We start from the raw sequence: 16,510 nt of genomic DNA on the forward strand, positions 1-16,510 counted from the left end.
AGCTTTACCGTTTTGCCAAACTAGCAATTCACAAAAAAAGGTTTTCTTATTTTTAATCCTTAAAATTTTGCCATGCCCATATCTCTCTTCAAATATTTATGAAATCGACCCTAGGAAAAATAAGGGAAGTCTGAAGGTCGGCATACAACTCGCCTGGTACATGACATTTAGGAAGGNTGATGTCCTTGACTTTGAGCCGGAGAAGGATCCTCATGTAACAAAATGGACATTTTTTGTCGTCAACTTCCATTAGCTTGCAGTTCGCTGAACACTACCGGAAAAGTTTGATCGAAGCCAGAGTCAACTAGGGCATCAGCTGACCATTCCAATCCCATTTCATATTGCTCGGAACTCAAGTTCCACATGAGGATGAAGAGGAAATCGTTGAAGAGGACTAGCAATATTTATCAATGCTAATGATGTTCCTAGTGAAGCATCTTAGGACTTGTTTGACTTTTTGCAAACCTGCTGAACTCATTGGAACCCAAATGGGCAAGGCATATTCAAGACAGTTGACTAATACAGAGTTAGCATCGCGATACTATCTCTGGAATTAAACGTGGGATATATCCAACCACATGTTTGAAAAGCTGCATCAACTTTCAGCTGAATATGCTCATCGAGATTTGCATTATTTTGGAGGACCACACCTAAATCCTTCATGGATAAAACCCGCTCGATGTGTTTCCCTCCATTATCTACGAACGGAGTGTTTAATGGCATCGACCCAAAAGTTATTGAGCGGAATTTCATTTCATTCAAGGTCATGTTAGGGCGGCTTTAGGGCGGCTTTAGAGCAGCTTTACACTGCGATGGAAAACCAGGATTGAATCCGGTTTGAGGATGGAAGTAGGACTAGTGCTGGGGCGAATCTAGACTAAAGTCCGAGCCCTTTCTAAAAGGCTGAAGTCCGGATTTGTAAAAAAAACATCATTCTTTGGTTTAAATTTCGAAATGTGATTTTTTTTTTGGTTCGACTTGAGTATTGTACTCGAGTCCTCTGCTGGACTCGCCCCAACACTGGTCCTGCTTCAATCCTCAAACCGGATTCAATCTCGGTTTTCCATCCTAGCGTAAAGCAGCCCTTACTCTCAGCAACCCAAGAGTTGATTTGATGTAAGACCTCTTTCAGACAATCAGAATCTTGACCATTCCTATGACACACTAATTTTGTATCATCAGCATATGAAGAGACATTGACTTTACTTCTGAGCTTCTGAAGTGGAGCAATGAAGGTGATGAAGAGGAGAGGACCTAAAATGGAGCCCTGAGGAACACCCGACTTGACATCATGTAGGTGACTAAGGGTTCCCTCAACCTTAACCAATTGCTTCCTACCAGAAATAGAACTTCTTAGCCAATCGAGAACCTTGCCTTGGATCCTCATCTCATTAAGTCTGTTAACTAAAAGGCCATGGTCTACCTTGTCAAAGGCCTTGGCAATTTCGAGGTGACTACATCAACCGATTCACGGCTCTCTAGTCCCTCAGTGACCTGCTCTATACGCTCAATCAGTTGGGTAACCGTGCTGAAATGCCCCCGGATTTGCTTCACATTGTTTAATATATATTCGGCATCAAATGTCCATGGAGTTGTGACTGCCTCGGTCTCTCAACAGGATCCAAGTACACACTTCCCGTATGGGGACATATAGGCAAGCTCTGTCAGGTTCGTTTGTTTGCTGGTATCAGTGTCAGTGATGCAAGTTTGGAGATTCAAACACGATTTTGAGAAGCTGACCCTTCTTTCACAATGCTATATGAGACAAGGTCTCAGCTTCGCTAAAACCAGTTTGAAACGCCAATTTTGCATCACTGGCATTGGCAGCAAGTTTGTTTGATGGTACCAGCGCTTGGCTAAATGTCCGAAATGAGTCAAACAGATAGCCCCTGGGTATAGAAATTGAGGGCTGGTCAAATAGTTCAATCTTTAATCAATGGTAAACCGACATGTAGATATTGTAAACTAGCATTAATACCGTAATACGCGTATTAAACTTGACCTTATATTGGAACCTGGATTACAAGCTCCCAAATTTTGTTTGAGGCTTGTCATTGGCTAATTCATCACCCTGAAACGTGGCCTTCAACAAAGGATTAGATAGACGAGAAGAGTAGCACAATCTAGTTCGCAATAAAGGACATACAATTCAAGTCTTACATGTGAATTGAATAAGTGTTAGGAATAATTCGATAATAAAGGTTCAAATACTAGTTGATATGTCCGTGGCACAAATGAGAATGGTCATCAAAGGCTGGTGCAATTTATGTCTCAAAGTTCCCCCTCTTACGCCCCAAGCAGCTTTAGGGTTTGTTCCAAAAGCCATTAGTCTGTGGAATACCCTCACTGAACCTCTAAACTGGAGCCTTACTTGACGAACACTCGTTCAAAAGAGTCTAGGGCAGCACCTGAAAACTCTACAATTCAGCAATATAAAGTCATAAAGTGGCAAAAAGTGTGAATTCACTTATTTATAAATATTCGCATTCATTCAAAGTTATTGCCGGCTAGTTCGAATTCATGTCACACTGTCAAATGAGCCCAGCGAAGCCAAATGATGCATCGCTTCCTTGCATATTTATCCTAAGAGCCACACAAGACGTATATTATTTATTGTTTATTGTTGAGAGCCACTCACAGACACAATGTGTATAAAAGAGTAATGGCACAATTGGGAAAAATATTAAAACCGAGAGAATGGAAAAGAAGCACTATTAGTTAATTGCTCAAGAAGTAGAACACATACGATAAGAAAACAAATTAATTGCTTCCGGTCCAAACCAATTTTTTGAAAGAAGCAGACGATTATTCAAGTTGTTCCAGCCAATGGGTTGCCACCAACGTCCCCGAATGGTCCACCTGGCCAATGGCTGCCTTGGATTTTGAACTGTCCTCTATGAAATTATGCACTCTTTAGGCCTGATTTTGCTTCGGAGTTTAAAATGTACGTTAATAAGCCAGATTATCCAGTTTGGCTGAAAGTGCGAGAAGAATATCCCTTTTTTATTGTAGGTTTCGGTCATGGGTTTACTCATCTGGACAAGGTGAAAAGCCAATAAAAGACATAACTCTGGGAAACATGGCCGAGTGGCCGGAATCTAAGTTTCCAGCCACTCGTGAAGAAAATAGACATTATCAAACACCAAACTTGGCTTCGAGTGGTTTCTAGGGAAATTCATACCTTGAAAACTGGTTCTTGTAAAAGAATACTGTATACTCAGTAGCCGCATCTCTCTTTACATGAGGTTTATTGAAGTAGGGATTTCAAAAAGTTCAAAAAGGGTCAACAGCAAGAACGCGTTTGCCATTTCATGATGCCCTCTCGTGGGAAGAGAAGCCCGGGCAAGCCCTCCTCGCTCTTCTCTTCAAACTAGACGGCATGAAATGGGCGAATGCAAGGTGTCTTGACCTTGTCGACTTTCTTCAAGCCTCACTTTTATAAACTCCACGCAAAGAATGCCCCCGCAATTGAATAAATAGCTATTGTGTCACTGCACCTAATGCCTACACCTCGCTACTTCTATCGATGGAAAACCACCTATCTTGGAAAGTAAGAAAAAATTGCCCCAAGACAAAAGACCGCAATTTTATGTGGCGTGACCAAACCAAGGCGCTACTTGAAAGAACAATATCAATGAAAACCCTTTTTTAGAGTACTTGTATCTTTTTGAGATTAATTGGCCATGGGACTGCAGGTTATTTCCAAGAAGTATTGCAACAAGGCTAAGCACGTCAACTTGAATAAAGGTTATCTTTCACATTGTATGTCAGGAAATTAGACCAAAGAAGACAATATATGTACTGAGGTTGCACTTCACTCCACATCAATGGTTTAGGCTTTTGGTCTCATATATAGGGAGCGGATCTACAAGACTGGGAATATAGATTGGCGCCCTCAACAAAAGTCGATCGTTCTTTCCCCATAGGACCTAGCGCCAAGAAACCTCTCCTTCAGTTGACCACAGAAGATAAATAGCAATTATCCGGGGAAATTTCAAGCCAATGACGAGAAGGAATGGAGATCTGGAAGGAATCTCTTTCTCGGAGGCCGAATGCCGTTGTGCAGTGGTCTTTACCGAAGGAGAATTGCCATCAATGACTTTTTTGGCAAGGCCTGGACATTTGGGCTCCTAGCACTCCAGACCTTATTTCTTTGGCTTCGTTTGTCTGAGGCTATGTTGAATCCAATTCCAACAGACGTATCCGTTCAACAAAATCTTCATTGATTACATCCACCGGCAGAACAAGGCCAATAGAACAACGGACTTTTTGGTCAACAACGCTCCCTCGTCAATAAGGTCTTGCGTACAGTAAGTCATTGACGCAAACGGGGCTTACATCAAATAGCATATAATCATGTGTATCTTGATACTCCTTGCAAAATTTTAACACTTTTGATCAAAAACTGAAGGCCAGACAACGTTACATATTTTTTTGAAGCGCGTCAATTTGAATTCCTTGTGCTACAGTATATAGTAATATCTGACAAGGGGAACTGATAATGGGATCAATTTGCGTGCGACAGCACAATTTGGCGGATTTGCATTTTTTTATTGCAAAGATAATTCTTACGAGATTGAAATCTAAAAAGTAACCAGTAATACGCATTGGGATGGGATTCGTATAATATAGGAATGAGAAGGTTTTCTTTGCTTCTCAGTTCTAGTAATGCAATTGAACTCAGTCCACCATTCATTCCGAATTTGACACATATTCACAACATGATTGGGTTGTATATGAAACAACGAGCTAATTTACAAGAAAGAATGGATTTAATAAGTTTTTCGTTTCATTCCGTACATGGCTAAGATTAAGAGCACTAAAAAACATTGTGATGGGATGCTCAAACAGAGAGAGAGAGATTGAGATCATAATTGAATTATGGGCGTACAGTTTTGGAGGGGACTTGAATTCTATGGCACCTCAAGAGTTGAAATTGGGGTTAACCTTGATTGTAATCTTTTTTCCATTTTGCATGATTGTCAGAAAATGAGTTGGAAAGCAAACGGGCGTAGAACCCAAGCACCCAAATTGGAAAACCAGAAGAAATTTGGCGTCTTAGATCTCGTTCATCCCATGTTTTGACCTTGTTCATTTATTCATCATCTTTCGGAACTCTGCATAGCTCAATCGACCGTCCCCATCGGCGTCGAAGCGGGCAAAGACCTTCTCGATTTGCTCTTTGGAAAGGTTCTTGGACAACTTCTCCATCTCCGACTTGGTGATGTATCCATCCTTGTCCTTATCGTAGAGCTTGAAGGCCAGCTCTGCCTGTTTACCCGCATCCTTTGGCTGCTGACGATCATCTTGACTTTTGGGGTCTTCCATCACCTACAAAAAAATTTAAAAAAAAATCTTAGTAGAGCAACTTTCACAGCTTAAGAACACATCTTTGCAAACACAAAGGTTGACATTTACTTGTGATCCTTTACTTTAGAGCTAAACAGATCTCCACTTTTTGTTTCTATTGACATAACACGAAAGGCAAAATAAGTTCTTGCAATGAGTACTCCATGGTTCTTGTCATTTCAAAAGCATTGTTCCGTTCCATGTAGCCTAAAGAGTGATCAAAAATCGATAACACCAACTTCTTAAGTTTTCGAAATTGAATGAAGTCGGTGAAAGTCGTACCATTTACCTGAAAGGTCCAAGATAAATTCTAAGCCATGTTACAAAAGCCATAAACCTTGACATTTTCACGGAAAAGGCGAAGGTATCAATTATGCATTACCTTATTTATTTGTCTATCTCTCGGTTGAAAGCTAGATTATCAGCTATAGTTAGTAGGGACCTATTCGTATGATGGAGAATTCGACGCAAAACATCTCAAATATCGGTATGAATAAAAATACTAGACGTTCGCTTCATTCCCAATTAATATTTGAGCATCAATTGGCGACGAATGTTAAGAACGAACATTATTTCGTGAGAGGAAAGTCTTCTCCGAAATCAATTATGAACTGAACCCACTAAAGGATCCTGTTCAACGACGTGACCTTGTGACATCTGAAAACTTGGCTTCTATCCAGAAATAACTGTCGTTTTGGGATCCATTTGAGCCTTGGCTTTTGAAAATGCAAGTGCGAGAGTAAATGCCCAAGGGCTTCGAGATACATTTGCCATCGAATGAACAACAAATTGTATGTGTCTCCCACACCTATGTGCAATCCGGCTTCATTGCTCTAGTACAATGGAAAACAATTGATTGGAAAAGGCCATTTAGAGGTCATTCAGACGTGTCTGAGCTGCTTCAGGTAGACTTTGACTTAGGATTTGTGTCAATAAAAAGAAAAATACTCTCATCTTATTGGATGTTGGGACTTCCTTCACTTTTAGGTTGTTCTGCGTTCCACACGATAAAAAGTCTGACAGCCTTGGAATTTATTGAAGGCCAAGACCGGAGAGCACTTCATGTGAAACAGAATTTATTGTTGCCAATGTTCGTTTGGAGCCAATTCAATGTCGGAGCGAAACATGATCAAGACCTCTCAAAGTGCATTTGAATGTGAGCAAAAGCAAAATTTCAATTAAAACGGAGGATAAAGGTTGACTTTACTCCCTGTCAACATTTGGTTGAATTAGTCACATTTTGGCATTTGTGATGTTGACAACCTTTGTTTCTGAACCTTCCACCAAGACCATACATTATTGATTTGAATATTCATTCTTTTTGCTTTGTTCTCCTAAAAATCCTCGTGTTTGGTTTGGTATTTGCATGACAATGATTAATCTGTTGATAAGCACTTAATTGAAAACCGTGCAAGCCAGCGTGACCGATTAATACAACCCAACCAAAACATTGGTCCCTGAAAGCCGATCAAATCAGTTTAGGGTCGAAGGAGTAATCCATGTGTAATTAACTCAATATCCCAACAGAGACCTTTTCGTAGTTAGAAAGGCTCAAGGATACTTGCATGCACTTAAAATCATAAATAATGGCATGAAAATCAACTGACGTCATGTATTTTGTGTAAGTTATGACCTTATTTCGTTTACTGACAAGACATGTTGACAATTGGCCGAGCAACGGTTTCATACTTCAACACATGACATATGATGAAGCTTTCTTCCACTTAATAATCAGTTACACCAGCAAGTATGAGTGAAAATCAACGACGTTTTTTACATAATTCGTTTTCCTCAAATTTTTCAAACATCAAGGCCAGTTATCCGCAAGACAAAGGTACATGATTTTAACAATTGTTTATATAAAAGTAAGAATAAACCAAGTCTCGTGGGTACATGAAAAAAAACTTGACTAATAACTGTTCCAAAGAAAGAGATCCATGGATTGTTAAGTTCCGTAAATCCAATTTGACAGGGTTAAAGTGACATTACCCATGTTCGTGATCGAAAGTGCCCGTACTAGTGTTCTCTTTTAGAAGTTTATTGTCACGATCCCACGAAATAGAAATGCGCAAAGCCTGTTTCCTACACCTTTTATGACCCTTAAGGCAGGGCATTTGTTCTGGAACTCCACCATCTCCCTCATGTCACTTTTTGAGGGAAATTGTCTAGGTAGGGTAGTCCTTGTCAAGTTAGTAGTCACGGTTATTTTTTTTTATGTGTGGGCCACACTTGTCTTGTGATCATAAAGGCCCCTTGGCCGTCAATGTCATACTTACTAAACAAAACTTTTTACCCAATTCGTGGTGCAGCTTCCAAAGACGAAAAAAAGAATCTGAACAGCCCACGACATTATTTCGAGTTGGCAAATTTGTGTCCAACTTGGTAAGTCGTGTGATTTGACGATAAAGTTGGGAAAAGTGCTCGAGAATGAGTCCATGGAAGCCAGGCATGTTGACCACGTACTCTGTTTGTGGTGCGAGATTTTTTATTGAAATAATTACTATTATTCAAATTCTAGCCACAACATTTTCAACCAAGACAGCCCTGTTGAATCTGTACACTTTTTTTACCTACCCCAAGGAAATTGAAAGTCAAAGAAATGGAGGCAACTGATTCCCAAAGGGATCACTTGAGGAACACTTGGTCTCAACTTACCGTCACACCTTCTCCGGTCTTCTGACTGTCCACGAACTCCTTCTCGGTGAGCAGGCCGGTTCCATCCTTGTCGGCGGCCTCGACAATCTTTTGCACCTCTTCTCTTGTGACGTCGACCCCGTGGCTCATGTAGATCCCGTAGACGTCATCGACCGTGAGGCGGCCGTCTCCATTCTTGTCGGCCTTGCGGAAGGCCTCAATGAGCGCCTCTCTCTTGTGGCGATCGCGGATCTTTTGCTGATTGAAAAGCACAATTGCGGACATGCTGTGGCAGCTATGCATACGGATAACCTGAAATTTCAATCTCCACCACTGGTCAGCTCAATTCTTGTCGGTGTTTGGTGATGGGATGATGGGGCAGGTATCACTAATGGGCGGGCAAGAAACGCTCCTCTTCACACGGACAAGATTTCGAGTGTGTTAGAAACAGATTAGTGTGGTTGGCTGCGAGGTTACCTCTCCGGCTTAACGATTGGGATTGCGGCGAAAAATTCGTGGTCTCGGGTGAAATGGATCCGTCGTGATGATCAGACAAAGGCAATGAATGATGGTTGGATTGTTTTCCAAGAGGACGATTGTATGCAAGAGTCCTCACATGGGCTCTGTTCGTTCCCGAGTGGCACTTATACCAACAGTTCCCCGGGCCAAAATGTGTTGTAGGCAGTGGAATGGAAAAGGGAACGGAACGGAGGAACTAACGAACGAACGAACACGAGCGAAAGATTGGGTTCCCTTTGAACCAAGCAGAGGCCGATTGTAGTACATAACAGAGAAGGGCGAGGGAAAGAACGCGAAGAAAAGGGACAGAGAGAAACCGGGGACGAGAGCTCGGGGACGAGAATCTGGATGGCCTCTTGGTACCAAATAGTTGGGTGATGGAACTCGGAGAAGAAATGAAACGAACATCGAAGAGGCTTCTAAATTTCAGTTCTCCTTGAGCAAGGGTCTCGTCCTCTCACTGGGTCAACATTCGTTGAAAAGGGATTTAGAACTTGTTGGCTGTGGCGATGACGATCACAACTCAGCAAAGATCCCTAGACATATGTACATAGTAGAGGGTTGTATTTTCGGATACACCCAGGAATTAGGTGGCTCCATGTTCCCTCTTGGAGAGCCTGGGAGGCCCAAGGGCCAAAAGTTCGTTTTCCCTGTCTGGATAGCCTTTCGAGAGGTCTTTTCATTAGTACGAGCCGTTAGCTCAGGTCCCTGGGAAGGAACATTCCAAGAGCCCGTGAGAGAGAAGAAGACGGACCGAGTGAGGGAAACGAACGAAGACAGCCTCCTTGTCCAACTTCTGGAACAACTACCGTGGTACAATACTATACTTGTGTGCGTTGCTTGGAGAGGTCTGGTACCTTGGCTCTGGCCTTGCGTCTCAAGCAAGGCGCTTGATCTCCGCCCCCGCGAACCATGTGCATAGCGGACCGAACTATGCACTCTTTTTGGACCAAGTGTGCACAGTATGGGCGACAAGCACTCACTATTTTCCATGGCAAGGGAGACACTCGATTTTGTAGTCGGGCGGGCGCTTCCAAATATTTTTTCGTTCGATTTTGGCTTAAAAAGAAAACGTTTAAACTCTTATTAAGTATTCAGCTACATGGAATCATGCAGCGAAAACAATGAATGAAATGATGTATATTCTTTTTGCTGATTTGAATTAAAACTGGCCAAACTTGAAGTAAAACTAAGGCACACTTCATGAAAGTATCTTTGACAAATCAATAACTGGTCGAGGAAGTGAAAAAACAAAAATATTTATTTCGTTTTTGGTACATATTCCGTGATTTTTCCTTTGACGCTACCCAGAATATTTGGCACTATGAAATTTTATATGGCCCTCAATTTCAAGGATATTTGGGTAATTAACCAATCTATTCGAATCTTTGGAGGGCTTAGAAGATCTGTTTTGAAACCCGAAAGCATACTCATCATAGCCTAAGAATATATATTCATCGTCACAAGGGAATTTCAGATATTCGGTCCGATTTTCTTTTGGCAATCACAATTTCCTACGCAAAGCATGGTTCTGAAAGAAACCCACAATAATCGCATGATTTAGATCTGCCTCCCTATGCAGCACTTCATATAGAGCGCCTTTGAGCAATCCCCAGAGCTTGGCTGGTTTTCACTCTCTGTTGTGCCCTACTCTCATTTTCTTTGTGAATGCGCGTAGACATTAGCAAAGATGTTCCTTCGAGATCTATTCTTAGCTTTTGTTAGGTACAAACCTTTGAGAGTCCAATCCGTGAAGAAACGGTCAAAACGAAAGGGAAAGATACGCATGAAAGTCATACATACAAGAATACAATACAAATTCACCTGTAACACTACTTGTTATAAAATGAGAGACCTCATCAGTGTGTAGGTTTCAACGGATCTATTCGTTGCACAGAGTTAGAAGATCCGGTTCGACAAAAGAGGACCTTCCGAACTTGAATTTTAGATATCTAATAAGAAGTGGACCTCGGAACGTCTCGAGCTTTAAAAAAATATACGAGGTGGTCTCGAAATTGGTGATAGAAGCACATGTTAAAAATCCTCAATTTTCGAGCGTATTAACATAATCCCGAGGCCTCGTCCTGAGGCTATGGGTAGACTTGCGTACTTCGGCCCAATGAGGAATCCCTTTTAAAAAGTGGGCCCAGTATAAAAGTGCACTTACGAATCCCGTCTTAGGATGAGAGGAGAGCCCCGGGCATATGGAATACCCTGGATGATTTTGATCTCAACGGATAATGCTCCGTGAATCTCCAACAAAGGAGATCGGAAATCTGCGCAATATACGAAAAACGCGTCCCGAGAATGTTTTGACTCCGCGCTAGATGCACTACTTCCTTTCTAACTGTCCATTCTAAGGGCCCAATGGAGGGGTAAAATTCCGCGTTTTTATCAAAGTCTCAAATACTTCACGATCAGCGAACATCAATGGGCCTTAGGTCCTCTAATGGCAGCTATTTTGCATCCATGTCCTAAATCAAACCCTTTTTTGTTCCAACTTCACGAGTGGAACGTGTCGTGGTCCATTTAACTTTATAGAGATAAGTCATGTGCTCGTCGAGCCCGTCACAAAAAGGGTACCCCCTGAAGCGTCAGACTAGAAAAATCCAGTGATCCATCCCATCTATTCGAAACACAAAGAGTATTGGATCCTAGGATCCTTTCAAACCTTACTTTGGGCCATTTTCATCATCATCATCGTCAACTCCGTCTTTGCCTCTTCTGGGTTCAAGAGCTAAAAGCCACGGTCAGTGGCCATTTTGCGTTCTTTCACGAAGGCCGAGAGGCTCGAAATGATCGACTAGTAGTGGTCGTTTAAGAGGGTCTTGGTCTTGAAAAGAGACATTGAGCTAATGGACCTTCCTTTTAGTGCATAAAACGACATGGATTTGACAATTGGTGATTTCTTTCAGCCTTGTGGATCCAAAAGGAATTCACGAATGGATGTCTTTGTCCTGAGTTAAGTCGAGCTCGTTTCCCCTACCAAATCGAGGTCCAACAGACTCCGGAAGCAAACATGAAGCCTCGTTTCAACCTCGCTTGCGACAATTGTTATCAACTTACACGGAAAGCCTTTTCTTTATTCGATTCATTTATCATTTGGGGGCCCTTATTTCACCACCATGACAAGCCATGGTTTTCTACTTCAAGCAGAGCTCAACGGTGGGTGTATCATTTCTTTTCTTGCTTGACAATGAACACATCTCTTTTTGTCTGAGGGGACCCAAGGGAATAACATTTTTTCCAACATTTTAGTTTCAGACGCACAATTAGTCATGCGCAACTTGGGTGACAAAAGGCCATTTGGTGAATGAGGGACATGAAATATTCAGGCCTTGGCCCTCCAGCCGCAAAAAGGACGCTGGGACAATTATCATGATGACGTACATACACCTTACAGAAATCGCCTTAAAATCCAGCCAAGGCATTCACCAACTTGGCCGACATGGCCTTAATCTCGTCATTATTCATGTACTCGGCCACGGAGATGGCATTGGCCAAACTGATGGTCTCCTTCACGGACTTACATCTGACCCAAATCCGCCCATTCATACCCACGGCAATTTCAAACGGGATGGAATCGCCTAATGTCTTTAGTAGCACACAGTCGGGTGACAAGAGTTTCCGAATCACGTGCAATGGGGTCGTGAACACAAACCCGCCCCCTGAGAGCACGCCCATGCCCGCTTTTTTCCCGTACGCATCCACACACACCAATTCGGGCTCCATATCTCGGGAGGCCACCAACAACTTGGCATACACTACATCTCCCGGTAACGCATTGGGCCGATTCTTCTTGGTCGCCCCTTCAAAGGCCATAAAGGACAAGGATGCGGGTTCAGATGTGCCAATATCCACCCGGAACGTGTCGCCGGCCTTGGCCAAGATCACGCCGATAACGTGCTCACCACGGGCGGCAACATAGCGTTTAGCGTGCGTGTCGACCCAGTAGATGGCCTTGGGAGCCAATTTCTCGGCCGAGGATGGCAAGGGCTTGTGTCTAAGCACGCCCGGACGGGTCACAATGGCGTGGGGTCCCTCTCGCCGAAGACCAGGTCCCAGGATAACGACATCTGAGGGCGGAATCTCGGGCACGGGATCTCCGGGGATTACAACCCGAGCAGATGGCGATGATTTAGCTGACACATTGTCGGGATCGAGCTCCATTTCAGCGGGCATATTCAACACATGAGGGTTCGGAGGTCTGAATTGTTGTTTGTTTGGTACGTCTGAAATCATAGCACGTGTTCACGGAATGAAATAATGTATGGTCGCGGAACCTACTAGTTGGCTGGTTTGCGAAAAAGAGAGCTTTGAAAGATGAAATGTTAGGTTATGAGGTAAGAAAAAATGGAATTTTCACTTTCTACTACAGAATTAGGATTGATACAAACTTGAATCACGTCTTTTTTTTTAAGTTCTTTTGCTCTAGAGAGGAGGGAAACATTTTGTAAAATTTTGGATAACGTGCTGTATGAGTTATAGTCATGGCATTAGTAACGAAATTACGAGTAACAAAATATCGGTAATTCGTTCCTTTTTTCGAAAAAGGAACTGTATTTGCATTACGTTTTAAAAGTGTGTAATTGTAACGACGCAAAAACTAAAAGAATATTTAGCTTCCAGACTGGCCTTTAAATTTTCGTTACTCTCGTCACTGCTGAGATTTCAGCAGAAATTGCCATTGATTGCTAATTCCATCCAGCATATTACGATCAAAGAAAGTCAGAGTTGAAAATTGCGCTTGCTCTTAACTACCTCAAACTCATATCGGACATTCGAATAAGCCAGATATTCTATTATTGTGTTTTTTTTGGCATTTTGGGAAAGGTCACGGGGTTGACTAAGACCGCTCTCGGAGTCGGACACCTTTTTTGGATCAAAGCGGAGGATTGCACAGTGGCATCAATCTAGTCAAGGTCTCCCCATGAAAACAAACCATTCGGTTTATGGGGTGAACCTAGGGTGCTCAACCTTTTTTTTTTTCCTTAACCATTTTTCGTCAATGTAAATAAAGTATCATCATTTTAATGCCAAGGCTCTTTAACTAAAATGGTGACGCAAAATCTTCAGATGTTACGCATTAGAACTCCATGAGTCAAAAGACACAATTTCTTTTAGGGAAGAATGGTCTTGATTGGGCACAAACCATGCACTATTGGTAATCTAAAATTTGAGTAAATTTTCGAGTAACGGTTGTGTAACGAATTACTATTTTTGACCTAAGTAACTGTAACTGCAATTCGTTCCATTTATTGAGGAACGACTAATGCCCTGGTTATAGTTATTGTCACTGAACCAATTTAAGTCGTTTCTACGGTATTGCAATATAACTCTGGTCAAACTATTCTACCATTTTCAAATTTTTTTTTTACATCTTTATACTTTATTATGCATTCATATGTACACATCTTATTTTACTCAATGTCATACATGATGGAGAGTTGCAAGATATTTTTGTATTATTGATGCCTTATATTAATGTGACCCATTTTAGATAGTGGGAGCAACTCAATGAATGTTATATTAACTGATAAATTAACTGGTCAGTCAAGTGATGTTCCTTGTCAGAGTAACCCATTGGACTGCATTATAAATGTTAATAAATTTACATAAGTTACACGACCGTAAAGATTCGTTTTGAAATTGAAATCAGCAAGTATACTCAAGTAAGACAGGACATTTTTTTGGAATAAACAGCCACTCGGCTTTTCATTTCACATACCGTGATCTGAAATCTCAGGCTCATCAAGATTATAAATTTTCATGATTGGTCTCTATAGTCACGTTACAATTTATCTTACACTTAATGTCCTTATTCATACTTCGGGGCAGGCTCTCGGTCAAGTATCAACCAAAAATTGTACGCGTATATAAGTAAGCTCTCTCCTACATACGGAGTTCGCTGGTAAACCTTTTAATCACAATCCATTTACGTACATGTGTACAATCGGAGAGAATCGATCGTCTCAGTCGCGTGAATAGCAACTCCGAAGTCTCCTCGACTATGGGAAAAACTTCTCTCCAACAATCCCTTGCATTCAAGAGGGGAGCACGTTTCCTCTCAAAAGAGACAAATATCGATCAAACACGGGATCAATCAATGGTCGTTTCCCTAATCCTCTGAGTTTATCTTGGTACTAAACACGGAGGAATATCGGTGTAGAAGGGTAAAAGAGTCATGTCCAATCTTCTTCGCATTTACAGCATGCTGCAGATTCAATGTTTTTGCGTACGATTGGGAGCCCCTCACTTCCTGATGCTAAACCCAGCTTTCATTCTGTCCGTCTGTCCGTCCAACCAGGTGACTCAATTCAAGGTGCCTTTCAACTTCGGTCGAAGTCTGATCTGGTGTACTTCGTTCAACGTATGGAAGCGAAGCAGGTGCGAGTCATTCTCCGTTCCATCCCTTGCTCCATCAACGTCAGAATCATCATGATCATCATGAAAGCTGTCGTTTGGAGAGCTAGAGCTATTTAACGGGGGAAAACAGCCACTTCCTGTTGGAAGAGCCGAGTTTTGACCTTCCATCAATTCATAACAGAATGAATAGTGCACCTTCACTCGAACCTGAGAACAAGATTGGATCCGATTTTGGGCTTAGAATGTGTGAATTATTGTCAACTATTTCCAATGTTCCAGTGTAAATTGATCATGTGATTTGAAATGTTTAAAAAGAGTTTTTATTTCATGTTGATACCTTAACCTTTATTTTTTAGCCACTCAAAAAATGGAAATAAATATTTAAATCTTTTAATTTACCCTGCGACACATTTTGCGAAAAGTTCATACACAAAAAGACACATTTCAACTTTTTTTACTCAGCGGCAATTTGATAGATTTCCGCATTTTTAAAGGTGAATTACAAAATCTTTTTGTCAGCGTTACCTGACCGTTCATATTTCAGCAGTTTTATGGGTTTGTATACCAAGAAATCAAGTTCTGACGAAATCGGGAAATTCTCGAGAGCACATCTAATACAAAATTGGAATCATTTCTCGGTATTTACTGTTTTCACTTTCTCAAGAGAGAATCGCTGAATAAGCACTGGGGTGGTATTAGATTTGTCCAATAAATGGTTGCAAGGCCATTTGCATTAACCCTCAATCTTGAATCCTTTCCATCTTTAAGAAATACTTTCGTATCGCTGCTGCTATTCGCTTCATAAATCACACGTTCTGGCTTTATTATAATCCTCTCTGTTTAGCATTAGGCTGTCACTTTTTGACGTTGCAAACGAGATTAGACGACATATTAAGATGAGGGTTCTATGTAAACGGATGTAAGGTTTAATGATATTCCAAATTAGGTTCCAAATCCAATAAACTCGGCCAAAAATGAATAGTTCATAGTTTGTTTTGGTTCAAGGTATTCCAAACGAGCCTGTTTCATATTTTGTAGAGATAAGAAAAAAATGAAAAAAAGATAGAAGTGAAGAATGAGAAAAAATACCCGGTCAATTGACTAATATTCTTGGATTTCAAGTTTGAACTAGAACAAGAATCTCAAAATAAAAGATCAAAAAGAAATTAGATAACTTTAAAATTAGCTCGCATATTACGAACAATGGTCATTTCACATGGTTCACCAGATTCCTTTTTTTACTTTGTAACAGATTTGGTGTCAGTTTGTGGAAGCTGGTCTAGAGTGTTAAATAAAAGCTTTTCGATATTTTGTGCGAAATGACATTTCTAATACGGATTACACCGTTTGAATCGGAGCACTTTAAAAGGTACTTCATACTTTTCGTTAAACAACTTAGTCTTTTTCATACCAAGTTTTATCCCAAAACAAAAACAAAAAAGTGCTGCCAATCGTTGAGGTTTTTTTGAATTCGTTCCAAATCGCCCTTCGACGTGACTTTAGCCTCCTTAAGCTAGGATATGCTCGAAGTTCTTGCTGACTTGAACAACCTCTACGTGTTTTGGTCAAAGGCTCGGAAAATTAACGAATGGCGCATTCCTTCGATTAAGAATTGGCGTGCCTCAACCTCATTCAAGAACTA

General features: G+C 41.3%; 2 protein-coding genes and 1 long non-coding RNA gene across 4 annotated transcripts; 1 reads left to right on the forward strand and 2 right to left on the reverse strand.

The window, feature by feature from the left end:
- Positions 1–4,530: 4,530 nt before the first annotated feature.
- LOC131887277 (exosome complex component RRP40-like) lies at positions 4,531–12,733 on the reverse strand. 2 transcript variants are annotated; one of them, XM_059235839.1, is made up of 2 exons: positions 8,005–12,733; positions 4,531–5,331 (listed from the first exon to the last, which is right to left on the reverse strand). In XM_059235839.1, the coding sequence occupies exon 1, from the start codon at positions 12,682–12,684 to the stop codon at positions 11,914–11,916; it is 771 nt and encodes a 256-aa protein (XP_059091822.1). In that variant the 5' UTR covers positions 12,685–12,733; the 3' UTR covers positions 4,531–5,331; positions 8,005–11,913. The 2 variants fall into 2 exon arrangements, with proteins under 2 accessions (XP_059091822.1, XP_059091824.1); XM_059235841.1 differs by having other exon boundaries at positions 7,924–12,733.
- On the reverse strand, positions 5,092–8,268 carry LOC131886651 (calmodulin-like). Its single transcript, XM_059235046.1, has 2 exons — positions 8,005–8,268; positions 5,092–5,331 (listed from the first exon to the last, which is right to left on the reverse strand). Exons 1-2 carry the CDS (start codon positions 8,266–8,268, stop codon positions 5,092–5,094), a joined length of 504 nt encoding a protein of 167 aa, XP_059091029.1.
- On the forward strand, positions 12,092–15,262 carry LOC131887279 (uncharacterized). The gene is made up of 2 exons (XR_009374021.1): positions 12,092–12,728; positions 14,713–15,262. It is a non-coding gene; the product is annotated as an uncharacterized LOC131887279 (long non-coding RNA).
- Positions 15,263–16,510: the final 1,248 nt, after the last annotated feature.

This window comes from Tigriopus californicus, chromosome 9, assembly GCF_007210705.1.
Source record: "Tigriopus californicus strain San Diego chromosome 9, Tcal_SD_v2.1, whole genome shotgun sequence".
NCBI classification, from domain to species: Eukaryota; Metazoa; Arthropoda; class Copepoda; order Harpacticoida; family Harpacticidae; genus Tigriopus; species Tigriopus californicus.